General features: G+C 62.7%; 1 protein-coding gene across 4 annotated transcripts in view; it reads left to right on the forward strand.

Moving 5' to 3' along the window:
* PTP4A3 (protein tyrosine phosphatase 4A3) overlaps positions 1-20,373 on the forward strand; it is a 44,374-nt gene extending 24,001 nt beyond the window's left edge. Inside the window, exons 1-7 of one of the 4 annotated variants that reach the window (XM_032254498.1) lie at positions 7,429-7,548; positions 9,027-9,245; positions 10,438-11,381; positions 13,863-13,955; positions 15,660-15,790; positions 16,433-16,507; positions 19,789-20,373. In XM_032254498.1, the coding sequence (XP_032110389.1) occupies positions 11,277-11,381; positions 13,863-13,955; positions 15,660-15,790; positions 16,433-16,507; positions 19,789-19,906 (522 nt within the window). In that variant the 5' untranslated portion in view covers positions 7,429-7,548; positions 9,027-9,245; positions 10,438-11,276 and the 3' untranslated portion in view covers positions 19,907-20,373. Of the gene's footprint in view, positions 1-123; positions 222-7,428; positions 7,549-9,026; positions 9,246-10,437; positions 11,382-13,862; positions 13,956-15,659; positions 15,791-16,432; positions 16,508-19,788 lie in introns of those variants that run through there. The other 3 variants (XM_032254514.1, XM_032254492.1, XM_032254508.1) reach the window with 3 other exon arrangements.
* The last annotated feature ends 513 nt before the right edge of the window (positions 20,374-20,886 follow it).

The raw sequence follows: 20,886 nt of genomic DNA on the forward strand, positions 1-20,886 counted from the left end.
AGGGGAGGGGAGGGTGGGAGTGTGGGAAGGGGAGGGGAGGGTGGGAGTGTGGGAAGGGGAGGGGAGGGTGGGAGTGTGGGAAGGGGAGGGGAATGGAAGTCCCGGAGAGGGGGAAGCGAGTAGAGTGGGGCGGGCAGGGGGGCGGGGAGGGCCTGCACAGGCGGGGATAAAGCCCGCGGCAGGGTGCGTCGGACTCGGAGCGTGGAGGACGGGCCTGCTGGGTGAGTGGCTGCGCCGGCCTTGGCGGGGCCGTGAGGGGACAGACTCCAGGGAGAGGGGCCGGAGTTGGGGGCGGGGGGGGGGGGGGTCTGCCTTCTGCGCTCGCGCACCGCTGGGCCTGAGCCTGCAGTCAGTCGGGTGGGCGAGGGCGCCGCCCTGGTGGCGGAAGCGCCTCCCTCCAGAGCCCCCCCAGCGGCGCTGGACCCCGCTGTCCTTGGGCTCTTTGCCGCAGACCCCCCGTGGCGATGTCCTGGAGGCCAGCCCTGTAAGCTGCGTCCCGAGGTCACTGACCTCTGAACTTGACTCCTGGCTGCACCATCTGGAGGCACGGGCGGGGGTCCAGCGGGGGTGGGGGGGTCAGCCTGGTTCTTGTGCGGAGGAGAAACCTCCCGATTTCCTCTGCTAGTGGCCGGTCTTATTGGCAGAGGGTCATCAAGCAGTGGCCGCGTGGTTTGCCCCTTATCATCACTCTGTCACTAAAGGAGGTGCTGTGAGCTGTCACTCCAGGACGGCGGGGTGCACCAGGGCTGTCTGGGTCACCCAGTCACACAGGTGCCCTTCCAGGTGCAGTGGGACCAGAACCGGCCTGGCTGCGCGGCCCTGTGGTTGGCACGGCCATTAGACCAGATGCCACTCTCACTGGCACTGAGTGTGGACTTACTTCACCACCTCATCCTCACAGCAGCTGGGGAGGCTGCTGAACCCCGCTGTGCAGGGCGAGTCAGCTGGGGGTTCAGAGCTGCAGAAGCTCCCCAGCTAATAAACGGAGGAGCCTCAGGACCTGACCCCGACAATCATCAGACTCTGTGAAAAATCAGGTGCCCGGTATGTGGCTAATGTCACAATTATTGTTAACAAATGGCAGCTTAGGTGGTCCTCTGCTCTTATCTTGGTTTTTCATAATTCCTGTGAGGTCTGAAGTTTCAGTGGCTTTCTGGGTTGGTTGGCCAGTCCCTGGCTGAGTTAAGGATCTGAGAAGCTGGCTTGGGGTGTGGTGGCTGAGTCTAGGCGGGAGCCTCCTGCCATCTGCTCGGCTGCTCTGCAGGCTGCTCCCGTGTCCTCAGCCTCTCGTGGGCTCTGAACAGATGAGGCTGTCATGATTTGCTGGGGTGGAAGAGAAGGAGCCCTGGGCTTAGCGCTGGGGTTTCCGGTGGCTCTGCTCTGCCCGGTCTGGCGAGCCCCTGTGTAAAATGGGACTCATATGGCTTGAGTCTCTGGTGGCGGTGACAGTGCATTTGGGGATGTGGGTGATGGAACAGTGGGCATGAAAGGGCTCTGAGCTGCCAGCAGGGACAAACTTGATGTGTACGGTGCTTGTGGGGATCAGCAGAGAGTCTGCTACATTCCCCACCTTGGTAGCCCATGTCACCCTGCCTGAAGGCCGCCTCCTCAGAGAGGCCTCCGTGATTGCTCTCCCCCAGCCATCACAGGAGGGATGGGAATCAACGGTTCTGTGGGTCTCATGCTGCTTCCCATTGCTGCAGTCCTTCGCCTGGGTAGTGCCTCCCCCCGCTGACCTCCACCCACCCAGTGACTCCTGAGGGTGGGTTGTGGGGTTTGCTCACCCCTGACCCCCACCCAGCACCTACCATGGCGCCTGGAGCCCAGATGGTGTTTGGCAGGTGCATGTATGAATGGAAATGTGGTGAGGGAGACCCAGGCACTGAGAGCACCTGCAGGCTTTCTGGAGGAGGGACTCTGGTCTGGTCTTGAGCATGAGGAGGTGTGTCCAGGGACATTCTGGGCAGAGAGAAGAGGGACTGTGGAGGTGTGACTCTAACCCCTTCCCACCTCACCTGTGAGGGAAGCAAGGGCAGGGGCCAGGGGGCCAGGCTGAAAAGCCAGAACTTGGTTTTGTAGGCCATAGGGAGCCATGGAAGGTATGTGAGCAGCAGCAGGGTGGGGACCACCATTCTGTCTCCGGTCCTGTGCCAGGCCTTGCTGTAGGGGGTGGCTTGCTGGGTGGATGGGTAGATGACAAGGGCTCTTGACCCCAAGTGTAGTCTGGGCTGGAAGTGGGCTGCACACTTAAGCAAACCTGAATGGAGCTGCCCTCAGAGGCAGGGACTCACACACCTCCCGTGAAACCTGCCCTGGTGGGGAGGCTGGACTGGCTGGCTGGGTAGGGGTGGGGGATGGGAGGGGTGGCAGACTAGAGACCCCAACCGGGTGGGGAGACCGGTGGGCCCCTGGGTGTGTGAGATTCCTTTCCCTCGATGGTGGGAGCAGGGCTGGCCGGCAGTGGCCCTCTAGAGCAGATCTTTGCTCTCCCATGGTTCTCTGGTTGGGGTCCTGAGCTGCCTGGGAGTGTCAGGGATATTGACAAGGAGAAGGCTAATGACAGGGGTGAGAGGTCCTGAGACCTGGGTCCCAGGGAGGCGGGGGGCAGGGAGGCGGTGACGACCGGAGGCTTACTGTGGCCTCGGAGGATGCCGAGGCCTGGGTGGCTCATTCCTTGCTGGACTCACATCAAGACCAGTGGAGAAGGGGTGGCATCCTCGCCGGGATCTGGGGATACAGTGGTCACAGAGGCAGCACCAGGCACTGAACACTTTTTTGACCCGATTCCTTTATTTCCAGTGACTCTGTAAGGGAGTGATGGTTGCTGTCCCTCTTTGCAGAGGAGGAATTCGGGACACGGGGAGTGGGCAGTGAAGATTCCCTGAGAGGTGGTGTCTGTGCTCAGCATGAGCCATGCCAGGAGGTGGGGAGGGAGCTTGTGGGGGTGGGCTGGGAGGCGAGGTGGCTGCAGCCCTGTGGAGGCCTTGGCTGCATTGATGGCTGGGGACAGTAGGGCAATTGGAGGTCTGATGGCCCTGGGACCTGACCTGCCGGCCTTGGCAGTATCTCTGCTGTGAGCCAGGCAGCCTTTCCCTGTTTGTGACAGCCTGGAAAACTGAGGCATAAGTTGGCATGGCGTCTTTTTGAAGAAAGAAGTTGCTTGGCTCCAGGAAGGAAGTGACCCCTGACTCAATAGAGATGCCGGCATGTGGGCACCCCAAACCCCTCCCTGGAAACCCACGATATTGTCATTACCTGGCCCGCCTGCCCGGGGAGTCTGGGAGGCAGCTTGGCAGGCCCACCTGTGAGGGCAGGAGAAGGTGAGCAGGCTGTGTGCTGTTTCTGTCCATTTCTTTCCCAAATCTCCCACGCTTAGCCCAGCACCTGGGCCTTGAAGGTGCTCAGTACGTGTTTGTCAATTTCGTGAATGAATGAATGGGCAGATGAATGCCTGGTCCCCATTCCTCATTGGTGGGAGTCCTGTGGTCCAGGGTGGGAGTAGGGAGGCTCAGAGGCACTGCTGAGCCTCAGGAGGGCACAGGGCAGTGCGGAGGGTGGGGTGCCCTTCGGGGATGGGGAGGGGGTGGTGGGCTTTGTGCTGGGCAGACAGGCCTCAAGTGCCAGAGGCACCATGGCTGGCAGTGGCTGCTGGGATGATTTCCAAGCCACTGACACCCCCATCCCTGCCCCCAGGAAGGGCAGGTGGGGGGCTGGGATGCTGGGGGAGCAACAAGGGTGGGGTGGGGGGAGCTAGGAGGGGGCCTGGCAGTGTTTCACCCCCAGGCAGGGAAGATGTCCTCACTGCTCTGCTGCCAGGCGAGCTTCGAGGGTGGCAGACGGGGCACCCGGGGGGTTTGCACTTCCCCCCACCATGCCTGTTTCCTCATCTGAGCTGTTGCCAGATGCCCTGTCTTCCAGCTGTCAGTGCCCACTGTCCCCTCGTCCCCTCCAGACCCCGGTGAGGCAGGGCTTGTCATACCTTTCACAGGTGGGGAAGCAGGGCTCACAGGGCAGAAGCAGTCACAGGCAGCACTGGGCTTGACCCCAGGCCCTGTGAGTCCAGAGCCCAGCCCTGACTGCTGTGGTGTGTGCCGCCCTATGAGTGGGTCAGAACCTCTCCCTGTGACTGTCCCCTCCCCCTCTCTCCCCTGCCGCTTGTCCTCCCTTGCTCCTTTCCTCTGGCATCCCTGGTCCCATTAGGGGACGGCCCAGGCCTGCAGGGGTGAGGCTGGCCGAGCTGAGTCCAGTGGGGAGGGCTGGGGCTTGGCGCTGGGCTGTGGGGGAGGGGTCTGAGTCCTGGGATGGGATTGGGCATCGCAGCAGCCCACAGGGTGGCATTAAGACCTCCTGGGGTCAGATTTCTACCCATCACCGGGGTGGTTCTCTGGTGCCACTGGAGGTTGGGAGGCTCTGGGTAGGCCTGGGAGGGCCTGAGTGGCTACAGGTTTCGGGGGCTCCTGGTGCCTGGGGGGCATCACCTGCTGCCTGCCCGATGCTGGGTGCCATGGCAGCCTGAGTGGGGCCCCGTGGCCTCGCCCATGCTCTTGCTGGGTGCCTCCCCATGCTCTGCCTGCCTGTGGAAGCCGTGGTGGAGCTGTGGCAACCTGGGCACCACTGGTGGTAGGCAGCACTTGAGCAGCTTCAGGAGGAGCAGGGCAGGCCTCCCAGGTTGGCAAGTCAGCGCCATGCCTCAGAAGACACTGTTAAAGCCATGTGTGGCCCGGAGGGGCAGTGGCTGAGCGCAGGGGCCTGTCCTTGCAGCCCAGTGGGTAGAACCTGTGTGCAGATGCCCAGTAGGTAGAACCTGAGCCAGTCCCCAACAGCTCTGCTTCCAGGCTGCAGCCAGGCACCCCATGACTGGCTGGGAGCTGGCACCACCTCGGAAGGTGGCTTTTCTTTCTGGCAGTGTCTCCATTCGTAAAGGCGGCCATGGGCCCCAGAGGGCTAGCACTGGCTCAGGGTCACGCAGGGAGTTGGGGTAGGGGGTAAAGCCTGGTGTGAGACTCCAGGCATCAGGAGCGCGCCTGCTTCCCCTCTGGCCAGTTCCTCCAGGAAGCCTTCCCTGACCTCCTGCCCTCCGGATCACCTGCCACCCTGGGCTGCCGCTGCTCCTGCTGGTCCCCATCCCTGAAGTGAGTGCTCAGGAAGCACCAGAGAAGGGGACTGAGACCGACAGCTTGGGAGGCTGCCTGGGGGTGAAGGGCATAAGAGATGCTAAGGAGTAGTGAGCTCCCTTTCACCGGAGGTGTGCAAGCTGGGGCTTAGGTGTGGCGCAGGTGACCTCTGAGGTTCCTTTAGACCTCGGGTCGAGATCCCATGATGGGCTCTGCCTGTTTCCCAGGTCTGGACTTCTGCCCAGAACACTGGGTCATTTGTTCTTCCACAAACAAGTGGGAGCCCTCTTGGTGCCAGGGCCTGTGCGGGAGGTGGGTGAAACTGATGACCTCTCAGTCCTGCAGTCTGGATGCCTTCCCTGGGGCCTGGGACACTCTGCTCTGAAGGACACATTGCAAGGGGAGAGGGGATAGGATGGGGTGGGGGACTCTGGGAAGGTGTCTTCGCACACCAGGCATGGGCTTGGCCTGCTTGGCTCTCCCCTTCTGGCCCCCCTAGCAATGGGCAGACTTGGGCTCGCTCTGGTAGGATTCCAGGAACGGCTCCTGCCTGGATATAAATAGACTTCTCCGAAAGGTCTGGGGCTGTGCCAGCTGCAGCAGGTGCCCCCCAGGCCCGGCCAGAGGGCCCCAGGCAAGGGGGTGGAGCCTGGGTGGGGGTGCTGAGGATGCTGGGGTCCGCCTTTGTAGCCACAGAGGCATGATGGGAACTTTCACTCAGATCCCTTTCTTGGATAAGAAAACAGGCTGGGGTGGCAGGAGCAGTTTACCCCAGAGGTCCTCTCTCCCAAAGGGCTAGGGTTGGGATAAGTAGGGTCTCTGGGGATCAGCAAGACCAGCTCCAGCTGTGGTTCCTCTGCCTCCTGGCTGTGTGACTCACGCGGGTTGCTCAGCTTCTCTGAGCCGACTTGGTTTGTCATTGCAGTGTGGCGGGTGTCAGTGCCTTGCTCGTGGAATGCAGCGTCTAGCCTGGTGTCCTTAGAAAGTGGTTGAGGTTGAGATTGATGGGGCAGAGGCCCTGAAGTGACCCATTCCTGCCTTGGACCTTCAGGGAGACGCTGCTGGAAGTGGCGAGCTGACAGCACTGGGTGGAGTCAGAGCCTCGCGTCTTCCTGTGGCGCTGGGTGAACCTACACGGGTGGGCGCTCCTGTGGGCCCCTTCGGACTGGGCACAGCCCTCCTGTCCTCATCTCCCCTGCCTGCCTGCCCACCTGGTGGTGGGAGGGGGTGAGGGTTGCAGGCACAGCTGGGCCAGGCTGCTGGTGATGCTGTCTGGAAGTGTGGGTGGGCAGAACCTGGTGGGGGCATGCTCTCAGCAGGGCCCTTTGATTACCCCAGATTGCAGGGATCAGGTTGAGAGCTGCAGGCAAGGCCAGTCCTCCAGCGACCCCGAGCTGCGGATGCCACGTGTACTGCTCCACCCTGCTCTGAGGGCCCTGGGTGGCCAGGGAAGGCAGAGTGGACTGTGATGCTGGCTGCACTCTTGGGGCTCATAGTCTGAGGAGCATGTGAGTTCCCGGGGAACAGTGCTCCCAGGAGGCAGAGCCAGGAGTCCCAGGGAGGCGTTTGCCTGAGAGTGTCTGGGAGGGCTTCCTGGAAGAGGGGGCCTCAGTACATAGCCTCAGAGTTTGTGGAGATAGCTCCCTGGCCAAGTCCTGCCTGCCGGTGTGACCTGAGTGTGTTCCTCATTTCAATGCCTCAGTTTCCAGCATGCTAGGGGAGACCAGCGTAGCCAGCCACAAGAGGGTCATGAGGATTGAGGGGACAGTGTCTGGCACACGGCGAGTGCTGAGTAACTACATAGAGGAGTGCCCGGGTGGGGGCTGGTGAGCTGGGCAGGGGTGTGAACAGGGGGGACTTGGGTGCCCAACTTCTCTGGGTGCAGGCCGGCACCTGCACCAGGGACCGCATGTCCTTTATCTAAAGCTAGGCGCGCTGCCTCCAGGCCTCCCCACCAGGAGCTCGGCCCTGTGGCCCCTGCCCTGCGGCCCTGCCCTGCGGCCCCTTCAGCCCACAGTCCAGTGCAGCCCCAGGAGGGGGCTTGTGAGGGCCCCGAGGTTCTAGGGAGGGCGGCCACCGGGAGAGGCCCAGCGGGAGGACGGGGTGGGGGGGGGTCCGGGCCCTTGCCGCGCCCCACGCTTCCCCTTCCTGGCCGGGCTTCCTCTTCCTTGCGCTCGCCCTGCGCGGCCCCTTTGTTTCCCGGGCAGGGCGCGGCTATATTTAGGCGGCAGGTGTGGGAGCCCCTGGCAGCCAGGTCGTCCGCCGGTCACGCCCCCCACGTGACGCCTGGGCGCTATAAATAGCTGCAGGCGGCAGCGGCAGCAGTGGCTGGAGCGGGCTCCGCTGTGGAGGGGCGGCGCCCTGCCCCGGGCCCAGCGCCACGGGCACCCCTCAGCCAGGCGCACATGGAAACGGCGGGATGCCTGCAGCGCGGGTGAGCCTAGTGGGCCCCCAGCCCTGCCGGGGAGGAGGTGGTGCCCCCCAGAGGGCTGGGCAGGGGCCCCGCTGGTGCCGAGGGAGAGGGTTGTGCCCCTTACCAGGACGTCATCTGCGACCAGTCCCCTGGCACTCCCCAGAGCACCCACCTCAGTCCTGCCTACCTGCAGCCTTGCTTCTCCTGGGACCCACTGAGCCCCGGGCCTCCAGCCTCTTCCCCAGTATCACAGGGGGGCCCTCTCTGAAGGGCGCTGGATTCTCACTGGATTCAAACTTCTTAACCAGCTGTGCCATTGGGAAGGAGGGTGGTAGCCTCCCTGAACCTCGGTTTCCTCTTCCGTACGGGGCTCCGTGTTGCTCCTGCCTCCTAGCCTTGAGCCAGAGAGAACCCACTTAACTGGACGCTTGGTCTGGCCTGGTCGTCCCCTGTCCCTGGCCTCTTTCCTCATCTGGCAAACAGGGACAGGGTTGGACCCTCGCTTAAAGGGTCTTGGGAAGATATTGGTTCTGAAAGCAGCTGAAGGCTCTGGGCCTGCAGGTGCGAGGAGACTGAGCCAGATCTTGGGACGGGGGCGGCAGGGCTTGGTGGCAGGAGGGGAGGAGGGGCCGAGGCTGCCTCTGGGCCCTGTGCTGTGGCCTCGGGCTGGGCAGGGGTGGTAGAGATTCATAACACATGGAGGCCAGGGCAGCCTGTCCCCATTTCGCTGAGTGCCCATCCCTGGGGATCCTTAACCCTTGCTCTCTGGGCCCTCCCCAGTGACCTCAGGGGGGCCATGTGGTTAGGGAAGGGTGTCCTCTCTGGGGAGCAGCTGCTGGGCAGGGCAGAGCCCCGCAGCAGTGCTGGGTGCTCACTGCTTGACTCTCACCTGGGGCAGGGGTGGGGGCCCCAGGCTGCAGAGCCAAGTGGGGTGTGTGGTAAGACCCCAGCCCAGTCCAACCTCTGCCTGGACCCCTGACGCCATTCTAGCCATTCAGGGCTGTGACCCCTGCAGATGTGTGGCATCCTCAGACCTCAGGTGGGCGGTCGTGTGGGGTGGTTCAGAGCCGTCTCCCTGCCCAGCAACCTGTAGCCCTGAGGACCTGTCCCTGGCCACTGGGCAGCGGGGCCAGGCCATGTGCTGTTGCCTGTGGGGTCTGCTGGGGTCCCTGGCAGCCGTGGGCATGAGAGCTGGGCCGGCCCCTCAGGGAGCGGCCCCCAGTACTGTGGTTTCTTGGGCACTTTTCCTCCTCTCTTTCTGTAAACATGAGCTCGCGCCGGCGCGCACGCACACAGGGATATCCTGCTGCCCCAGGAGGGACCCAGGTGTTTGTGTGCTGTTGGCACTCAGAGGCTTCCCTCACCTGCACTCAGGGCCTGTGCTGGCTCCAGCTGGGCTGGGTGGGGGCTGGCGGGACCAGGGACAGGATCCTTGTCTCCACCTTTACCTCCTTCTGGGGGTCCCATGCCACCGCCTATTCTAACCTTCCCTGAACCAGGCAACGGAAGAACATGAGATGTGGCGCCTGCTCTGAGCCCACCAGCACTGGCTGCCACGCAGAGTGTGGAGCGCAGGCAAGGCGGAGCCCACTGTCCCCCCCGGCCACCCTCTGAGTCCAGGGGCCCAGGCCTTGCGCCCTCCCCGCACCTGGGCTGAGGCTCCAGTGACCCAGCCTGCCTGGCGGGCAGCTGGGAAGGGGTGCTGGGCAGGGGCACAGGTGAGAGGGGTGGGCTGGGGGGGTGGAGGGCTCTGCCCGTGAGGGGCCTGAAGTGCCTTTCCTTGAGTGGCAGGCAGTAGTGACAGGGCTGGGCTTGGGTTGAGTCCGGGGGGGCTGGAGGGTCTGCTAACAGCTGGGTCACCGCTGGAGGGATCTTGGGGCACTTACGTGGCCCATCGTTGTGCTAATGGGGTAACAAAGAGGCCAGTGCCTCGCACGAGGTCTCTGAGCCTTTCTGTAGAGGGGAGGGGGCTGCGTGCTTCTGGGACTCCCTTGCCTGGGAGCTTTGGGGCCATGAGACCCAGAGACGGGGAGAGGCAGGTGTGGAGTTGCTTTGAGCCGCCTGCGGTGCCCCTGCAGCCTCCCTCTCAGGGCTGTTCACGGTGTGAGCCCGCTCCTGGCTACCTGTGGTGTCGCCACTCTAGCATGTGTGCCTGACGGCTGGCCTGTTGGTGTGATCTGTCCCCGCCTCCCTGAGCTCCTGGAAGGGAGGGCTGGCCTGTTTATCCCCTGAGCCTGGCTGAGCCCTGTGTGAGCGGTGGAGACACAGGCTGGGGGACGCTGGCGGGCAGGGGGCTGCTGACAGGCAGGAGACTGCAGAGAGCAAGAGGCGATTAGGGTGGCCCTTGGCCACGCGTGGGTCCAGGCCCCTCACCTCCTTGTGCTGGCAGCATTGAGTGCCTGGGCCCCATTCCCTAAGGATGGGCCACCCAGAGACACCTGGGCTCAGATGTTCGCAGTGGCCAGGAGTTGGAAGGGGAGAGGGCAGCAGCCCTGGGCGGGCTTTCCACAGGCCACAGGGAGCTGGCGGGGGCCAGGCTCGGGCTTCTTAGGGGAGCTTGGCCTCTGTCGCCATAGAGGGACCCGTCCTCTGTGTGCTGGGGTTCAGCATGTCCTGGGGGTGTGTGTGTGTCTGAAGTCCCTGTCCCCTGTGTCCTCCGTCACACGCTGCTGGCTGTGTGGTAGCTGCCCTATTGCCGGCAGGCCCGGGTCAGTCCTGGTAGGAGCCGTTCTTCCTTGTGCTCCCTTGTAGGGAAACTGAGGCCTAAGAGGGTCACTCAGCATGGTCAGGAGGAGGCCCCAGGAGAAGTGTTGCCTGTGACTGTTGGCTCAGGGCAGGCTTGAACCCCTCATGGGAGGGTGGGGCCCCTTGTGACCCCTTTCTGTTCATTTTCTTCATCTCTGCCCCTAGATGCTGTGTGCTGTGGACCCGCCTGGGATTCATGGAGTGGACCACGGGGTCCAGCCCTGAGCACTGCTGCCCCCGAGGTCCCCGAGCCTGCTGCTGAGGGTCCCCGCACTGCTGGCTGTCACCATTGCCCTCGACTGCCAATGGCCTCTGCTGTCCAGCCTGGGGCCAGCTCTACTGCCTGAGCCCCCTGCCCCCCTCCAGGACTCACCGTACCCTGATGGGGTAACGTGACAGAGGCCCCGAACATCAGAGGCCACTGTCCCCACGGCCGCTGCCCGTGACCCCTGGCCCAAGGGTGCTGGAGTTGGTTCAGTTCAAGTTCATTCTTCCTCTGGCCGTTGGGGGCTTGGGGCCCACCTCTAAGTGAAGGAGGCTGTCTGCCCATCCACCGATGTGGAGAGGGCGCCCCCAGCGTGGGGTCCAGCTCGGACACTGCTTGATGGCTGGACTGACTTTGGGTTTTTAAGTTTTCTTTGCTGAGCTTTTTCGGTAGTTCTTTTTATTTTTTGCCCTTTTATGACTATCCAGCTCTGAGAGACAGGAGTTTGGAGTTGCCCACAGTACTTTGGGGGGCTGTTTTCTTCCTTTGCTTTTTTAAGAGTTGGATTTTCTTTTTTAATTATCCAAACTCTGGGCAGCTTCCTCCCCCACGCCCAAGTTATTTGCACAATATTTGTGCGGGGTGTGGGGGTGGGTTTTTAAAAAGATCTCTTTCTCTTGGACAAGCACAGGGATCTCGTTCTCCTCGCTTTTGGGGGGTCGCGGGGACTTCTCAGGTCTGTGTCCCCAGCCTTCTGTGCAGCCCCTTTCTGCCCTGTGCGGCCGGGTCGGGAGGCGCCATGGCTCGGATGAACCGCCCGGCCCCCGTGGAGGTCAGCTACAAACACATGCGCTTCCTCATCACCCACAACCCCACCAATGCCACCCTCAGCACCTTCATTGAGGTGAGTGCAGATGGAGGTGGGGCGGGCAGGTCCAGCCAAGGTGGCAGGGAAGCCTGGCTGAGCTGCACTCGGGCCTCTCAAGAGGGGTCCACTGGCCCAGCTGGCTAGACAGGGCTCATGGCCTTGGAGCAGGGCTCAGTCCCCCATTACAGGGTCCTGGAGGAGGGACGTGGGGACGCCCTGGGACCTTGGGGGTGAGGTTGTTGGGGGATCAACTGGGTCCCCTAGGGGGCCTGCAGGGGGCTGGCGTGTGACAGGAGGGACTCCACGCCACATGGATAGAGGCAAGTGGTGAAGCCAGGGTACACGGGCCAGGCTCTGTGTGCTCAGCTGTGGCCTGGGCTGGGGCCCTCCTGAGCCCTTTGCTGTCCTTTTGGCCTCTGTGCCTAGGCTGAGCGGGCAGGAGGTGCCCTGGTGTGAGAAGTGGCTGCTTATGGGGAAGCAGGTAGATGGGGACAGGTGGGCAGGGCGACTCCATGGCTGGCCAGGCCTCCAGGCGTTGCCCTGCTCTGCATTGCCAGGCTCTGGGTGAGGCCTCAGGCTAGACCAGGCTGGGCTGGGGGCCTCAGGGCCTGGATATCTGTGTGAAGAGGGATGGTGCAAGTGTCACTGCTGACTGCAGGCGGGAGGGACCACTGTGCCCTGGGGAGACAGCAAGCAGCAATGCCTGCCACTGGCCCCCTGGCACACGGGACCAGGTGCGTTTTCGGAAGCCGCATTGGGAGTGGAGACTGCAGCGATCTGCCTCGCCTCCTGGAGGAGCCTGGCCTCTGCGGAGTGCCCTGCTGCCTGCAGACCTGGGCCCATTTGCAGAGTCTGCGGCGCTGTGCGGGCCGTTGACGGAGCCTCTGACTGTGCCAGGCTGAGTCAGAGGCTGCAGCTGTGTGCAGGGTCATTTGTGGCTGAGTCCACTGCATGAGATAAGCCTTCATGGCTTTGTTATCATGAAACAGGGATTTAGGCGTGAGAGGGCATTGAGAACTGTGGAGCAGGAGGCATTGGGCACCCTGCCATTAGGGAGCCTGGACCCTGGACACTGAGCCAGGTACCCTACAGAAGATGGCTATCACCTGCACAGCTGAGACCTCTGAGGTAACAGCAGAACCTACAGAAAGATTGGTGAGAACAGCATGATGAGCAGCCAGGGTCAGCCCTCAGAATGTGACTGGGGTCAGGGTTAAGCCTGTAACGAAGCGCAGGTCTCAGTGTGTGACCAAGGTTGGGACTCAGTGTGTGTCCGGGACCAGGGCTCAGCATGTGACCAGGAACAGGGCTCAGCGTGTGCCCAGGGTCGGGGCTCGGCATGTGCCCAGGGTCGGGGCTCGGCGTGTGCCCAGGGTCGGGGCACAGCATGTGACCCGGGTCGGGGCCCGGCGTGTGCCCGGGGTCGGGGCTCAGTGTGTGACTGTCAAAGCTCAGTATGTGACCAGGGTCAGGGAGGGCTCAGCCTGTTATCAGGGCTAGGGCTAAGCCCTGGGCTGGGTGGCTGTTCCCTCTGCTGAGGGTACAGAGGGACTCTGAGGTACCCCACAGTCACAGAGCCCAGCATCCTTACCTGCACCCTGCATTCTCAGATAGTTGGGTGCTGGCCTCTCTTGTGTTCCATGTCCCTGTCCCGTGACTAGCAAGGCCCAGCAGCTGATTCCTCACCACTCCCAAAATAGATGCAACAGCAGATGGGGTGGGAACAGCCCCCGCACGTGACTCCCGTGGAGTGGAACCCCCCGAACTGGGGGTATAAATATCGGCCTGGCTGTGAACTGCTGTGACCTTTTCCCTGGTTCTGTGGGTCTTCCCTGCTGGCGTACAGGGCCCAGCTCCCTCCTGGCTGCCATCTGAGCGGTGCCCGCCCTCCCTGGTCTGAGGCACCCCAGCTGACGCCCACCCCTCTTAGACCCCAAAGCCCCTCCGGACTGGACCCATCTATGCGGCTCAGCCTGGGGAGCTGCTAGGATGCAGGGGCTCCCATGTGGGCTGGGGGGTCTGGTTCCTGCTGCAGGGACCCGGTAGCTTTTCTGGAAGAAATGTTGTTTCTGGTCGATCTGGGGTCCTTAGCACCCCGGAGGAGGGGGTGATGTGCTGGGGAGCCGGGATGCCAGCTGCTGAGCTGTGGGTGACTGAATGTGGGTGGGGACACCTTTGCTGCTTCTGGGTGGCCCGAGGAACCTAGGACAGGCTCTTCCACATCCAGGTGCCACCTCCACCAGGCATGGAGCCCCAAGTCCACTCTTGGTGGGCCCCGCTGCATCAGGGTCTGCCTGGCTGAAGGGTGACATGCCCTTCCCTGGCTTCTTCAAGGGCCATGACCCTGCCCTGCAGGCCTGAGGGGACAGGGCTCCACCCTGGGAGGTCTGAGGGGACATGTTCAAGTCCTGGGGGACTGGGGGGAAACGGCTGTGCCCTGGGAGCCCTGGTGAGTGGGGCCTGCCCCGGAGCCTGCAGCCTAGCCCAGCCCTGCCTCCTCCATCTTCCCACGCCCAGGACCTGAAGAAGTATGGGGCTACCACCGTGGTGCGTGTGTGTGAAGTGACCTACGACAAAGCGCCGCTGGAGAAGGACGGCATCACAGTTGTGGTGAGGTGCAGCTCGGGGACCCTGGTGGCTGCTGCCACTGGGGGAGGGTGGGGCGGGGGCTCTGGGCCTGCCAGGGTGGCTTGGTGCCCCTCCTGTAGCAGCCCCGGGCCTGTTTGTGCCTGGGCTGTGTGTATGTCTGGGTACATCAGGGGAAGGCCAGGGTGTTGGGCTGTGTGACCTCAAGAAAGTCACCCTAGTGCGCCCCGTCTTTCTGTCTAGAGTGGACCAGCCTGGCTTGCGAGGCAGGGGTGGCACATGCTTGGTGCCTCTGCCAAGGGGTGGGCGCGCTCCTCTGCCTGTCAGGCCCTCTCCTGGCCTGTCTCGGGTCCCCCTCGGTCCTGCTGCCTGAGTGGCTGGGGCCCTGTTGCCAGGCTGTGGGCTCCTGGGGAGGGCCCTTGGGCGGTTTCCTTGGCTCCCTTGGCCCTAGGGACCCAGGTCTAGGAGGGGCGGGGCAGTTCTGCTGCCATACCCTTCGGGGGTGGGGAGGGCCACAGCAGCTGCAGCCCAGAGCCAGCCCCAGGGGAGTCCGTCCCCAGCTGGCGGACGACTGGCCCCTGGCTCAGGCCTGTCCAGCTGCGCCTGGGCCTCAGGCTCCCCAGTGCGGAGGGGACCCCGGGCCCTCTGTTTCCTAACCTCAGCTTGGTGGTTTGGAGAGGTGGCTGCGCCGGCGTGTGGGGTCAGACAGGCGTCCCGCCTCTGCCCTCCCCTGCCTTGTGACCCTGCAGGTCACTCCAGGCCTTGGGTTCCTCCCCTCAAAGCGGGCTGCTTGGAAGAATGGAGACGGGGTGTGCCCACGTCCTCCCTCCTGTTCCACAGCAGTGGGAGGGATTGGGGTCAGATGTAAGCTGCTGTAATGTAGGTGAATACAGGTGGAGACACCTACACTCAGACCAGTTGCCCCTAGGAGTCGCCCTGCCTGGTGGCTGGGGAGAGGCAAGATGCCCCCAAAGGCTGCATGTCTGCCTCAGTGGGTCCAGCAGGCTCTCCCTGGCACCAGTTAGCCCCAGGTCTGGCACGGTCCCGCGGCCCTGCCTGAACCCGCCTTCCCAAGACTGAAACATGTCCGTCCCCACTGCAGCGCCCAGGCCCTCCCCTGGGAAGACTCCCCTCGTCCACCTCTCCAGGGCGGTGGGGGACAAAGGCAGGCACAGGTCGTCTTCCAAGACCAAATTAACCCCCAGCAGCAATGGGCCAGGCCCCAGTGGAAACGCATGTTGAGGGTCCCGCTCTCAGAAACGGGGGCCTGTTTTGTCCCACAGCCCTGTCTTCAGTCCTTCCTGGCACCTGGGCTGTGTGTGGCATGTGCCAGCCATCTTTGCATGCTGCCGTAGGGGACAAGATCCCTTGCACCAGCTGACCCAAAACCTCTGAGGCTGCCACTGGCACACAGGTGTGAGGGATTGTGACCCCAGAACCAGAGATCGGGCTGACAGGTGTGGGGATTAGAATTTGTGTGGGTCTGGAGGAGGCTCTACTCAGAAAGGGATGGTCCAGGAAGGCTTCCTGGAGGGGACAGCTGAAGTGAGCAGGGAATGATGAGTCTGAGGCACCCACTATGGGGTGTGCCCATGGCCATGCTGTGCCCTTCCTGTGTGTCCTCTGGGGTCTGCCCCCCTCACCCTAGTGGGCTCCTGGCATCCTCTGCCTGGCAGAGCTCCCTGCCCTGCTGCAGTCAGGGGTCCCCATGTGTGCTTCTCTCCGCAGGACTGGCCGTTTGACGACGGGGCGCCCCCACCCGGCAAGGTCGTGGAAGACTGGTTGAGTCTGGTGAAGGCTAAGTTCTGCGAGGCCCCGGGCAGCTGCGTGGCTGTGCACTGCGTGGCGGGCCTGGGCCGGTGAGTGTCGGGGCAGGGCGGGGTTGGCCATGCCAAGGGTCGGGCATCTCGTGGTCTGACAGCCTCACTTTTGGATGTGGGTGCTGGGCACATGTTCACGAGACCCATGTCTCGTTCTAGGGCTCCCAGGCTGGTCCTCTCCCCGCATTGCAGAGAGTTTGCTTCCCAGAGTCTCACCCAGCTTCCTCCTGCTGTGGTGGAAACTGTCCCGACACCTTGTGCTGGAAAGGGCTGCCATCCCCCCCAGACCCAAAGATACCCCCACACACAGCTGGGGCTCAGACCCGCTGCTTGGAGGAAGAACAGCTGGGATTGGATGAAATGACCAGTGGGACGCCCCCATCTGCAGAGGAGAAGCCAGGCGAGCGGGGTTGACAGCAGGCCTGGATCTGACTCTTAGCACTTCACCCGCCAGCCCTTGTTAACCCTCCCCCAACAGCTCACAGAGAGGCTGCCCGGGAGGGAGCCAGGATTTGGACCCAGCTCTCAGGCTGGGCTCAGAGGTGTGGCCTCTGTGGGGGAGCTTCAGGCAGTGGGGAGTCTGGGTCCCTCTGGCCCTGGTGCCCTGCGTCTTCAGCAGGTGCCCTGCCAAGGGGACGGGTGTGTGGGCTCTGATGACCCAGCCCTCCTGTTTGCCCCCAGGGCTCCAGTCCTTGTGGCGCTGGCCCTCATCGAGAGTGGGATGAAGTACGAGGATGCCATCCAGTTCATCCGCCAGTGAGTGGCCGAGGTGGTGGGGGAGCTGTGAGCACTGGGGGAGGGGCATCGGCTGCCCACGCAGGGCGTGGCTTTCGCGGTGGCGTCGGCTGTGTGGTTCTGTCACCCTGGGGCTTTGATGATCCACACAAGCTGGGCCTTTCTGCAGAAACAGGGAAGCCTGGGGTGTTTCCTGTGGTGGGGACAGCGGCCCCCGAGGTGACCATGCAGCCACACAGAGACACAGTGAGGCCACTTGACACGCCCTCCTGCCTGCCCTCCACAGCAAAGCTCCTTCAGGCCCAGCCATCCTGACTGGGGTGGAAGGACCCCCAGGGCCAGCCAGGTCACTCCCTCCATGAAAAGCAAGAACCTGAAACCCCATACTGCACTGTGTCCACCCCCAGGGACACTGACTCTGGGCTAGTGTCTCAGAGCTGCCCTGAGTCCAGCTGCTCACTGCTCCTCCCCCTCCATCCCGCACACTCCAGCTCGGCCCTCCCCGCCCTCCTCGGAGGCTTCCCGGCCAGCTTGCCTGCCCGTCCCTGCTGACTGGGGGCCTCCCTTTGTGGGGGAGCTGCCATCTGCCCATTGCCTGAGGGGTCCTGGGGGAGTCTGGCCCGGACAGCAGTGCTGGCCAACTCTGCGGGAATGTATAGGGCACCTGCAGTCTGCCCCTGCCCGGCCTGCCATGTGCGTGCCCGTGAGTGTGACACCGACACCTGTAGGGCTGATGGCCCCACAGGGTCATGGGGTGAGCCTTCTGCTGTGCTGAGGCACAGGATCTGAGAAATAGAGACAGGACACAGAAGTACAAGGAAAACGCAGCTGGGCTCGGGGGGCCACGCCACCTATAAGTGGAGTCAGGCGAGGCCCCGAATGTCTGGAAGTGTGAGTATTTATTGTGTATAGGTTAGGGGGCAGGGCAGTGAATGAAATCATCTTTAAGGATAGTGATAGGGTCGTGAGCAATAAAACAGGGGGTCCACCCCCATTAGGTCACCTAGGCCAGGAGGTGGACAGTGCACAGCAAGGGGCCCGTTCCCACGAAGGCAAGGGCCGTGTGCAGTAAGGGGTCCATCCCCATTAGGTCACCGAGGCGTGGAGGTGGGCTCTGCGCAGTGAAGAGGGTGCAGTGTGCAATACTTCTATCTATGGGCAATCTACTTCTAAGATGATTTATAGGAGGATGCTTTAAGTCACATAGCAGTGACAGAGCTGTCAGGGTTACCGCCACCTTCTGGCAGCTTCCAATGGGTTCTGTGGGAAGATGCTTTTCAAGCAGCACAGTAGCAAGAGCTGATAAAGTTCACAGTCACCAAGGTGGATTGCAGGTCTGAGGACGGACTTCCACAAGAACTGGAGCAAGGTCCTACAACTCCTTTATCAGGAGGGGTGGCTCTCGCCCCAAGCCTGCCATACAGCGGGTATCTTTACGATACTGAATGCTGCCGCCTGGGCCATGGGTTCTTGTCCTGGTATAACTGTTTTCCCTTAAATTATGCTCTGCACTGTGTCTGCTCTAGGCATTCCTCCGATTATGAACTAAGATATAATTATAGGTATATATGTAGGGAAATATTCTTCAGGCACTCATACTATCAACGATTAATGATTATATAGAGAGGATTATATAAAGGGATCCTTCAAGCCCTAATTCTATAAACTAATATATGATTATGTAAAGGATTATATAAAAGGAAATAGCTGAGTAGTAACACTATAAAGTGAGCTATTCCTCAGGCCCTAACTGTGCCAGGGCTCTGCTTAGCTCTCATTCCTCGGTGCCTATATGGGGGGTTACCCACACACACCTGTGCTGCTCCTCAGACAGGCTTGGCTGGCGGGGCCTCTTCCTCTCAGAGGCTGGCTTGCTCCTGGCTGTGCTGGCTGGCTGGCTCTGTGGGTTGGGTCCGTGTGAGAGCCTGGCCTGCCCTGTGGGTGCATGTGAGAGTGGCCTGCAGGTGCTCGGGTCTTCTTGGGGAGACTGGGACTTCCACGGGCACACACAGACACGCTCACATACACAGACAGACATGGGGGACATGCAGGCACATCTTCACACAGCAGCACGTGTGCACACACAGACCCAGACATACGCAGGCACTCAGGTGCAGGCAGGTGTGTGAACTCAGGCACATACACACAAGTGGGTGTTTGCTCATAAGGACACACTCAGGCAGGTACACATGTGCACACATACGTGACCTGCACACACACACATGCGCATGTGCACATGAGCGTATCCCCCCGCCCCCCCCCCCCCCCCCCCCCCCCCCCCCCCCCCACCGCCTCACCCCGCCTTGCGCCTCCCTCCCAGCGGACCAGGGGCTTGTCGCTTCCTCATGGCTTGGCTGCTCCCTGCCTGATGCTGCGCTGGGCAGGACAGGCTGGGCCGTGCTGCGGATGGAGGCAGACCCTGGTAGCCTGGAACAGCACGGGTGCTTCTTGCTCCTGTTGCTGCCTGTTGCCTGGGGCCCTACGCCGAGGCCTGGCTGAGGGCCGCGCCTTCCCCCGCGTGCCATGGGGCAGAGGAAGCCACCATGGTGCAGGGAGGCGCCTGCAGCTTTGCTGGGCAGAGACTCTTCGGGCTACTTCCGCTGCCACTCCCTTGGCCTGGGCTAGCCCGTGGCCATGCCTGAGGTCATGGCAGGTGGGGATGGATGAGCCTCCAGAGGGGCTGAGTGGGCAGCCCTAGGCCCCCCATGCCTGTCGCCTCAGGGCCTCTCAGGCAGGCATGGCTCCAGCATCCTCTCCTCCAGGAAGCCCTTCTGTCCACTCCAGCCAGGAACATGCAGTCAAGAACCAGGTGGTGGGGACAGGGTGAACGCACAGCCCAGGTCCCTGCCATAGGGAGCAGATGGCAGGGATAGGGAGAGCATGCAGCTCAGGTCCCCACTGTACTGGGAGGTCACACAACTGGGTGGGAATTCTGGGCGCGGCCCCTCCCTTACTGACAGGGCTCCCCTCCCTGGATGGTGGAGGTGCCCAGGCACCACCCTTGTTGCTGGTTCATGGCCTTGGGGTAGGTCCTACTCTGCTGGGGAATCCTGGGGGCCGAAGGGAGCTCAGGGAGTCAGCCTGAGCTTGATGCTTTGGTGAGTGTGGAAGGCAAGCAGGACGAGCTGCAGGGGTCAGGAAAGGGTGACTGTGACTCTGGAAGCAGCCCTGGGTGGGGATGTGCTTGGCCAGCTGCAAGGCCTCACTGCGGTCCACTGCACTGTCAGCTTCCGGCCCCCTGGGGCAGGCGAGATGGGCGAGCCAGGGCCTCGGATGATCCCCACCCTGTCTCCTCTTCCCAGGAAGCGCCGAGGAGCCATCAACAGCAAGCAGCTTACCTACCTGGAGAAATACCGGCCTAAACAGAGGCTGCGGTTCAAAGACCCACACACACACAAGACCCGCTGCTGCGTCATGTAGCTCAGGACCTGGGCTGGGCCTGGCTTCTGGGCCTGGGGCCCATGGTGGCCCTGCCGTGCCCTGCCCAGCCTAGCCCAGCCCAGCAGGGGCTCCGTGCCTTGGCTGGCCCCACCTGCCTTTTCCTCCCTGATGCCCCCCATCCTCCCATCCCCCTGCACCCCCCCCGTGTGTCCTCCTGGCCCTTTGTCCTGTCTCTGCCGTTTCCACTGGTGGCGCTGCCCATGGCTCTGTCTCTCCAAGGTGGGTTGGGTGCCCTCTTCCCCAGACACCCTGCCCCCCCTAACACCAGCCCAGGCTGGGCTCCTCCGGCCTTTTTGTTGCAGGGCGGGGGTGTATTTTGTAACCACTGGGCCCAGCTCCTCCTCTGCAGCCCCTTGCCCTGACCTGTTCTCGGCACCTTAAGTTATTAGACCCCGGGACGGTCAGGTGCTCCGGATGCTCGAAGGCAATAAAACAGGAGCCATGGCCATGTGTGTGGAGTGGCCTGTGGGGTTAGGTGGGGGCAGGCCCTGGCCTGGGGGCCCCCGGAGACCGCTGTCTGGACGCTGGGCTGCTGCCCAGGATGGAGCTTCTGTGTGCTCCCATGCTGCCCTCTGGTGGCCACGCTGGGTCCCTGCACCCCGCCCCGGGGGCCAGCCTGCCGTTCTGCTAACCAAGGCTGGAGCCCGACTTTGGCCGGGGTGACCGTGTTGACCTTTCTTGGGGCTGTGGCGTTAGAGGGTGAGGCCAGGTCATCAGCATTGTCCTCTGCAGGATGGACGGGGCTTCACTTGGCAATTCTTCAGGGCCTGTGTCCGGTGAGTTGGCCTCCCTGTCCTGCCCTGCCCCGCCCCAACCAGCTGTCCACATTTCAGGATTTGAGGCCCGGAGAAGGGCACAGGCGGTGGCTAGGGTGGAGGAGGGTGCTGCCCATCAGCCCAGGGAGCAGGGTGCCCTCCACCAGCCCAGGGAGGAAGGCGCCGCCCATCAGTCCAGGGAGA

Source organism: Sapajus apella, unplaced genomic scaffold, assembly GCF_009761245.1.
Source record: "Sapajus apella isolate SASKATOON/1434 unplaced genomic scaffold, GSC_monkey_1.0 scaffold3, whole genome shotgun sequence".
Lineage (NCBI taxonomy): Eukaryota > Metazoa > Chordata > Mammalia > Primates > Cebidae > Sapajus > Sapajus apella.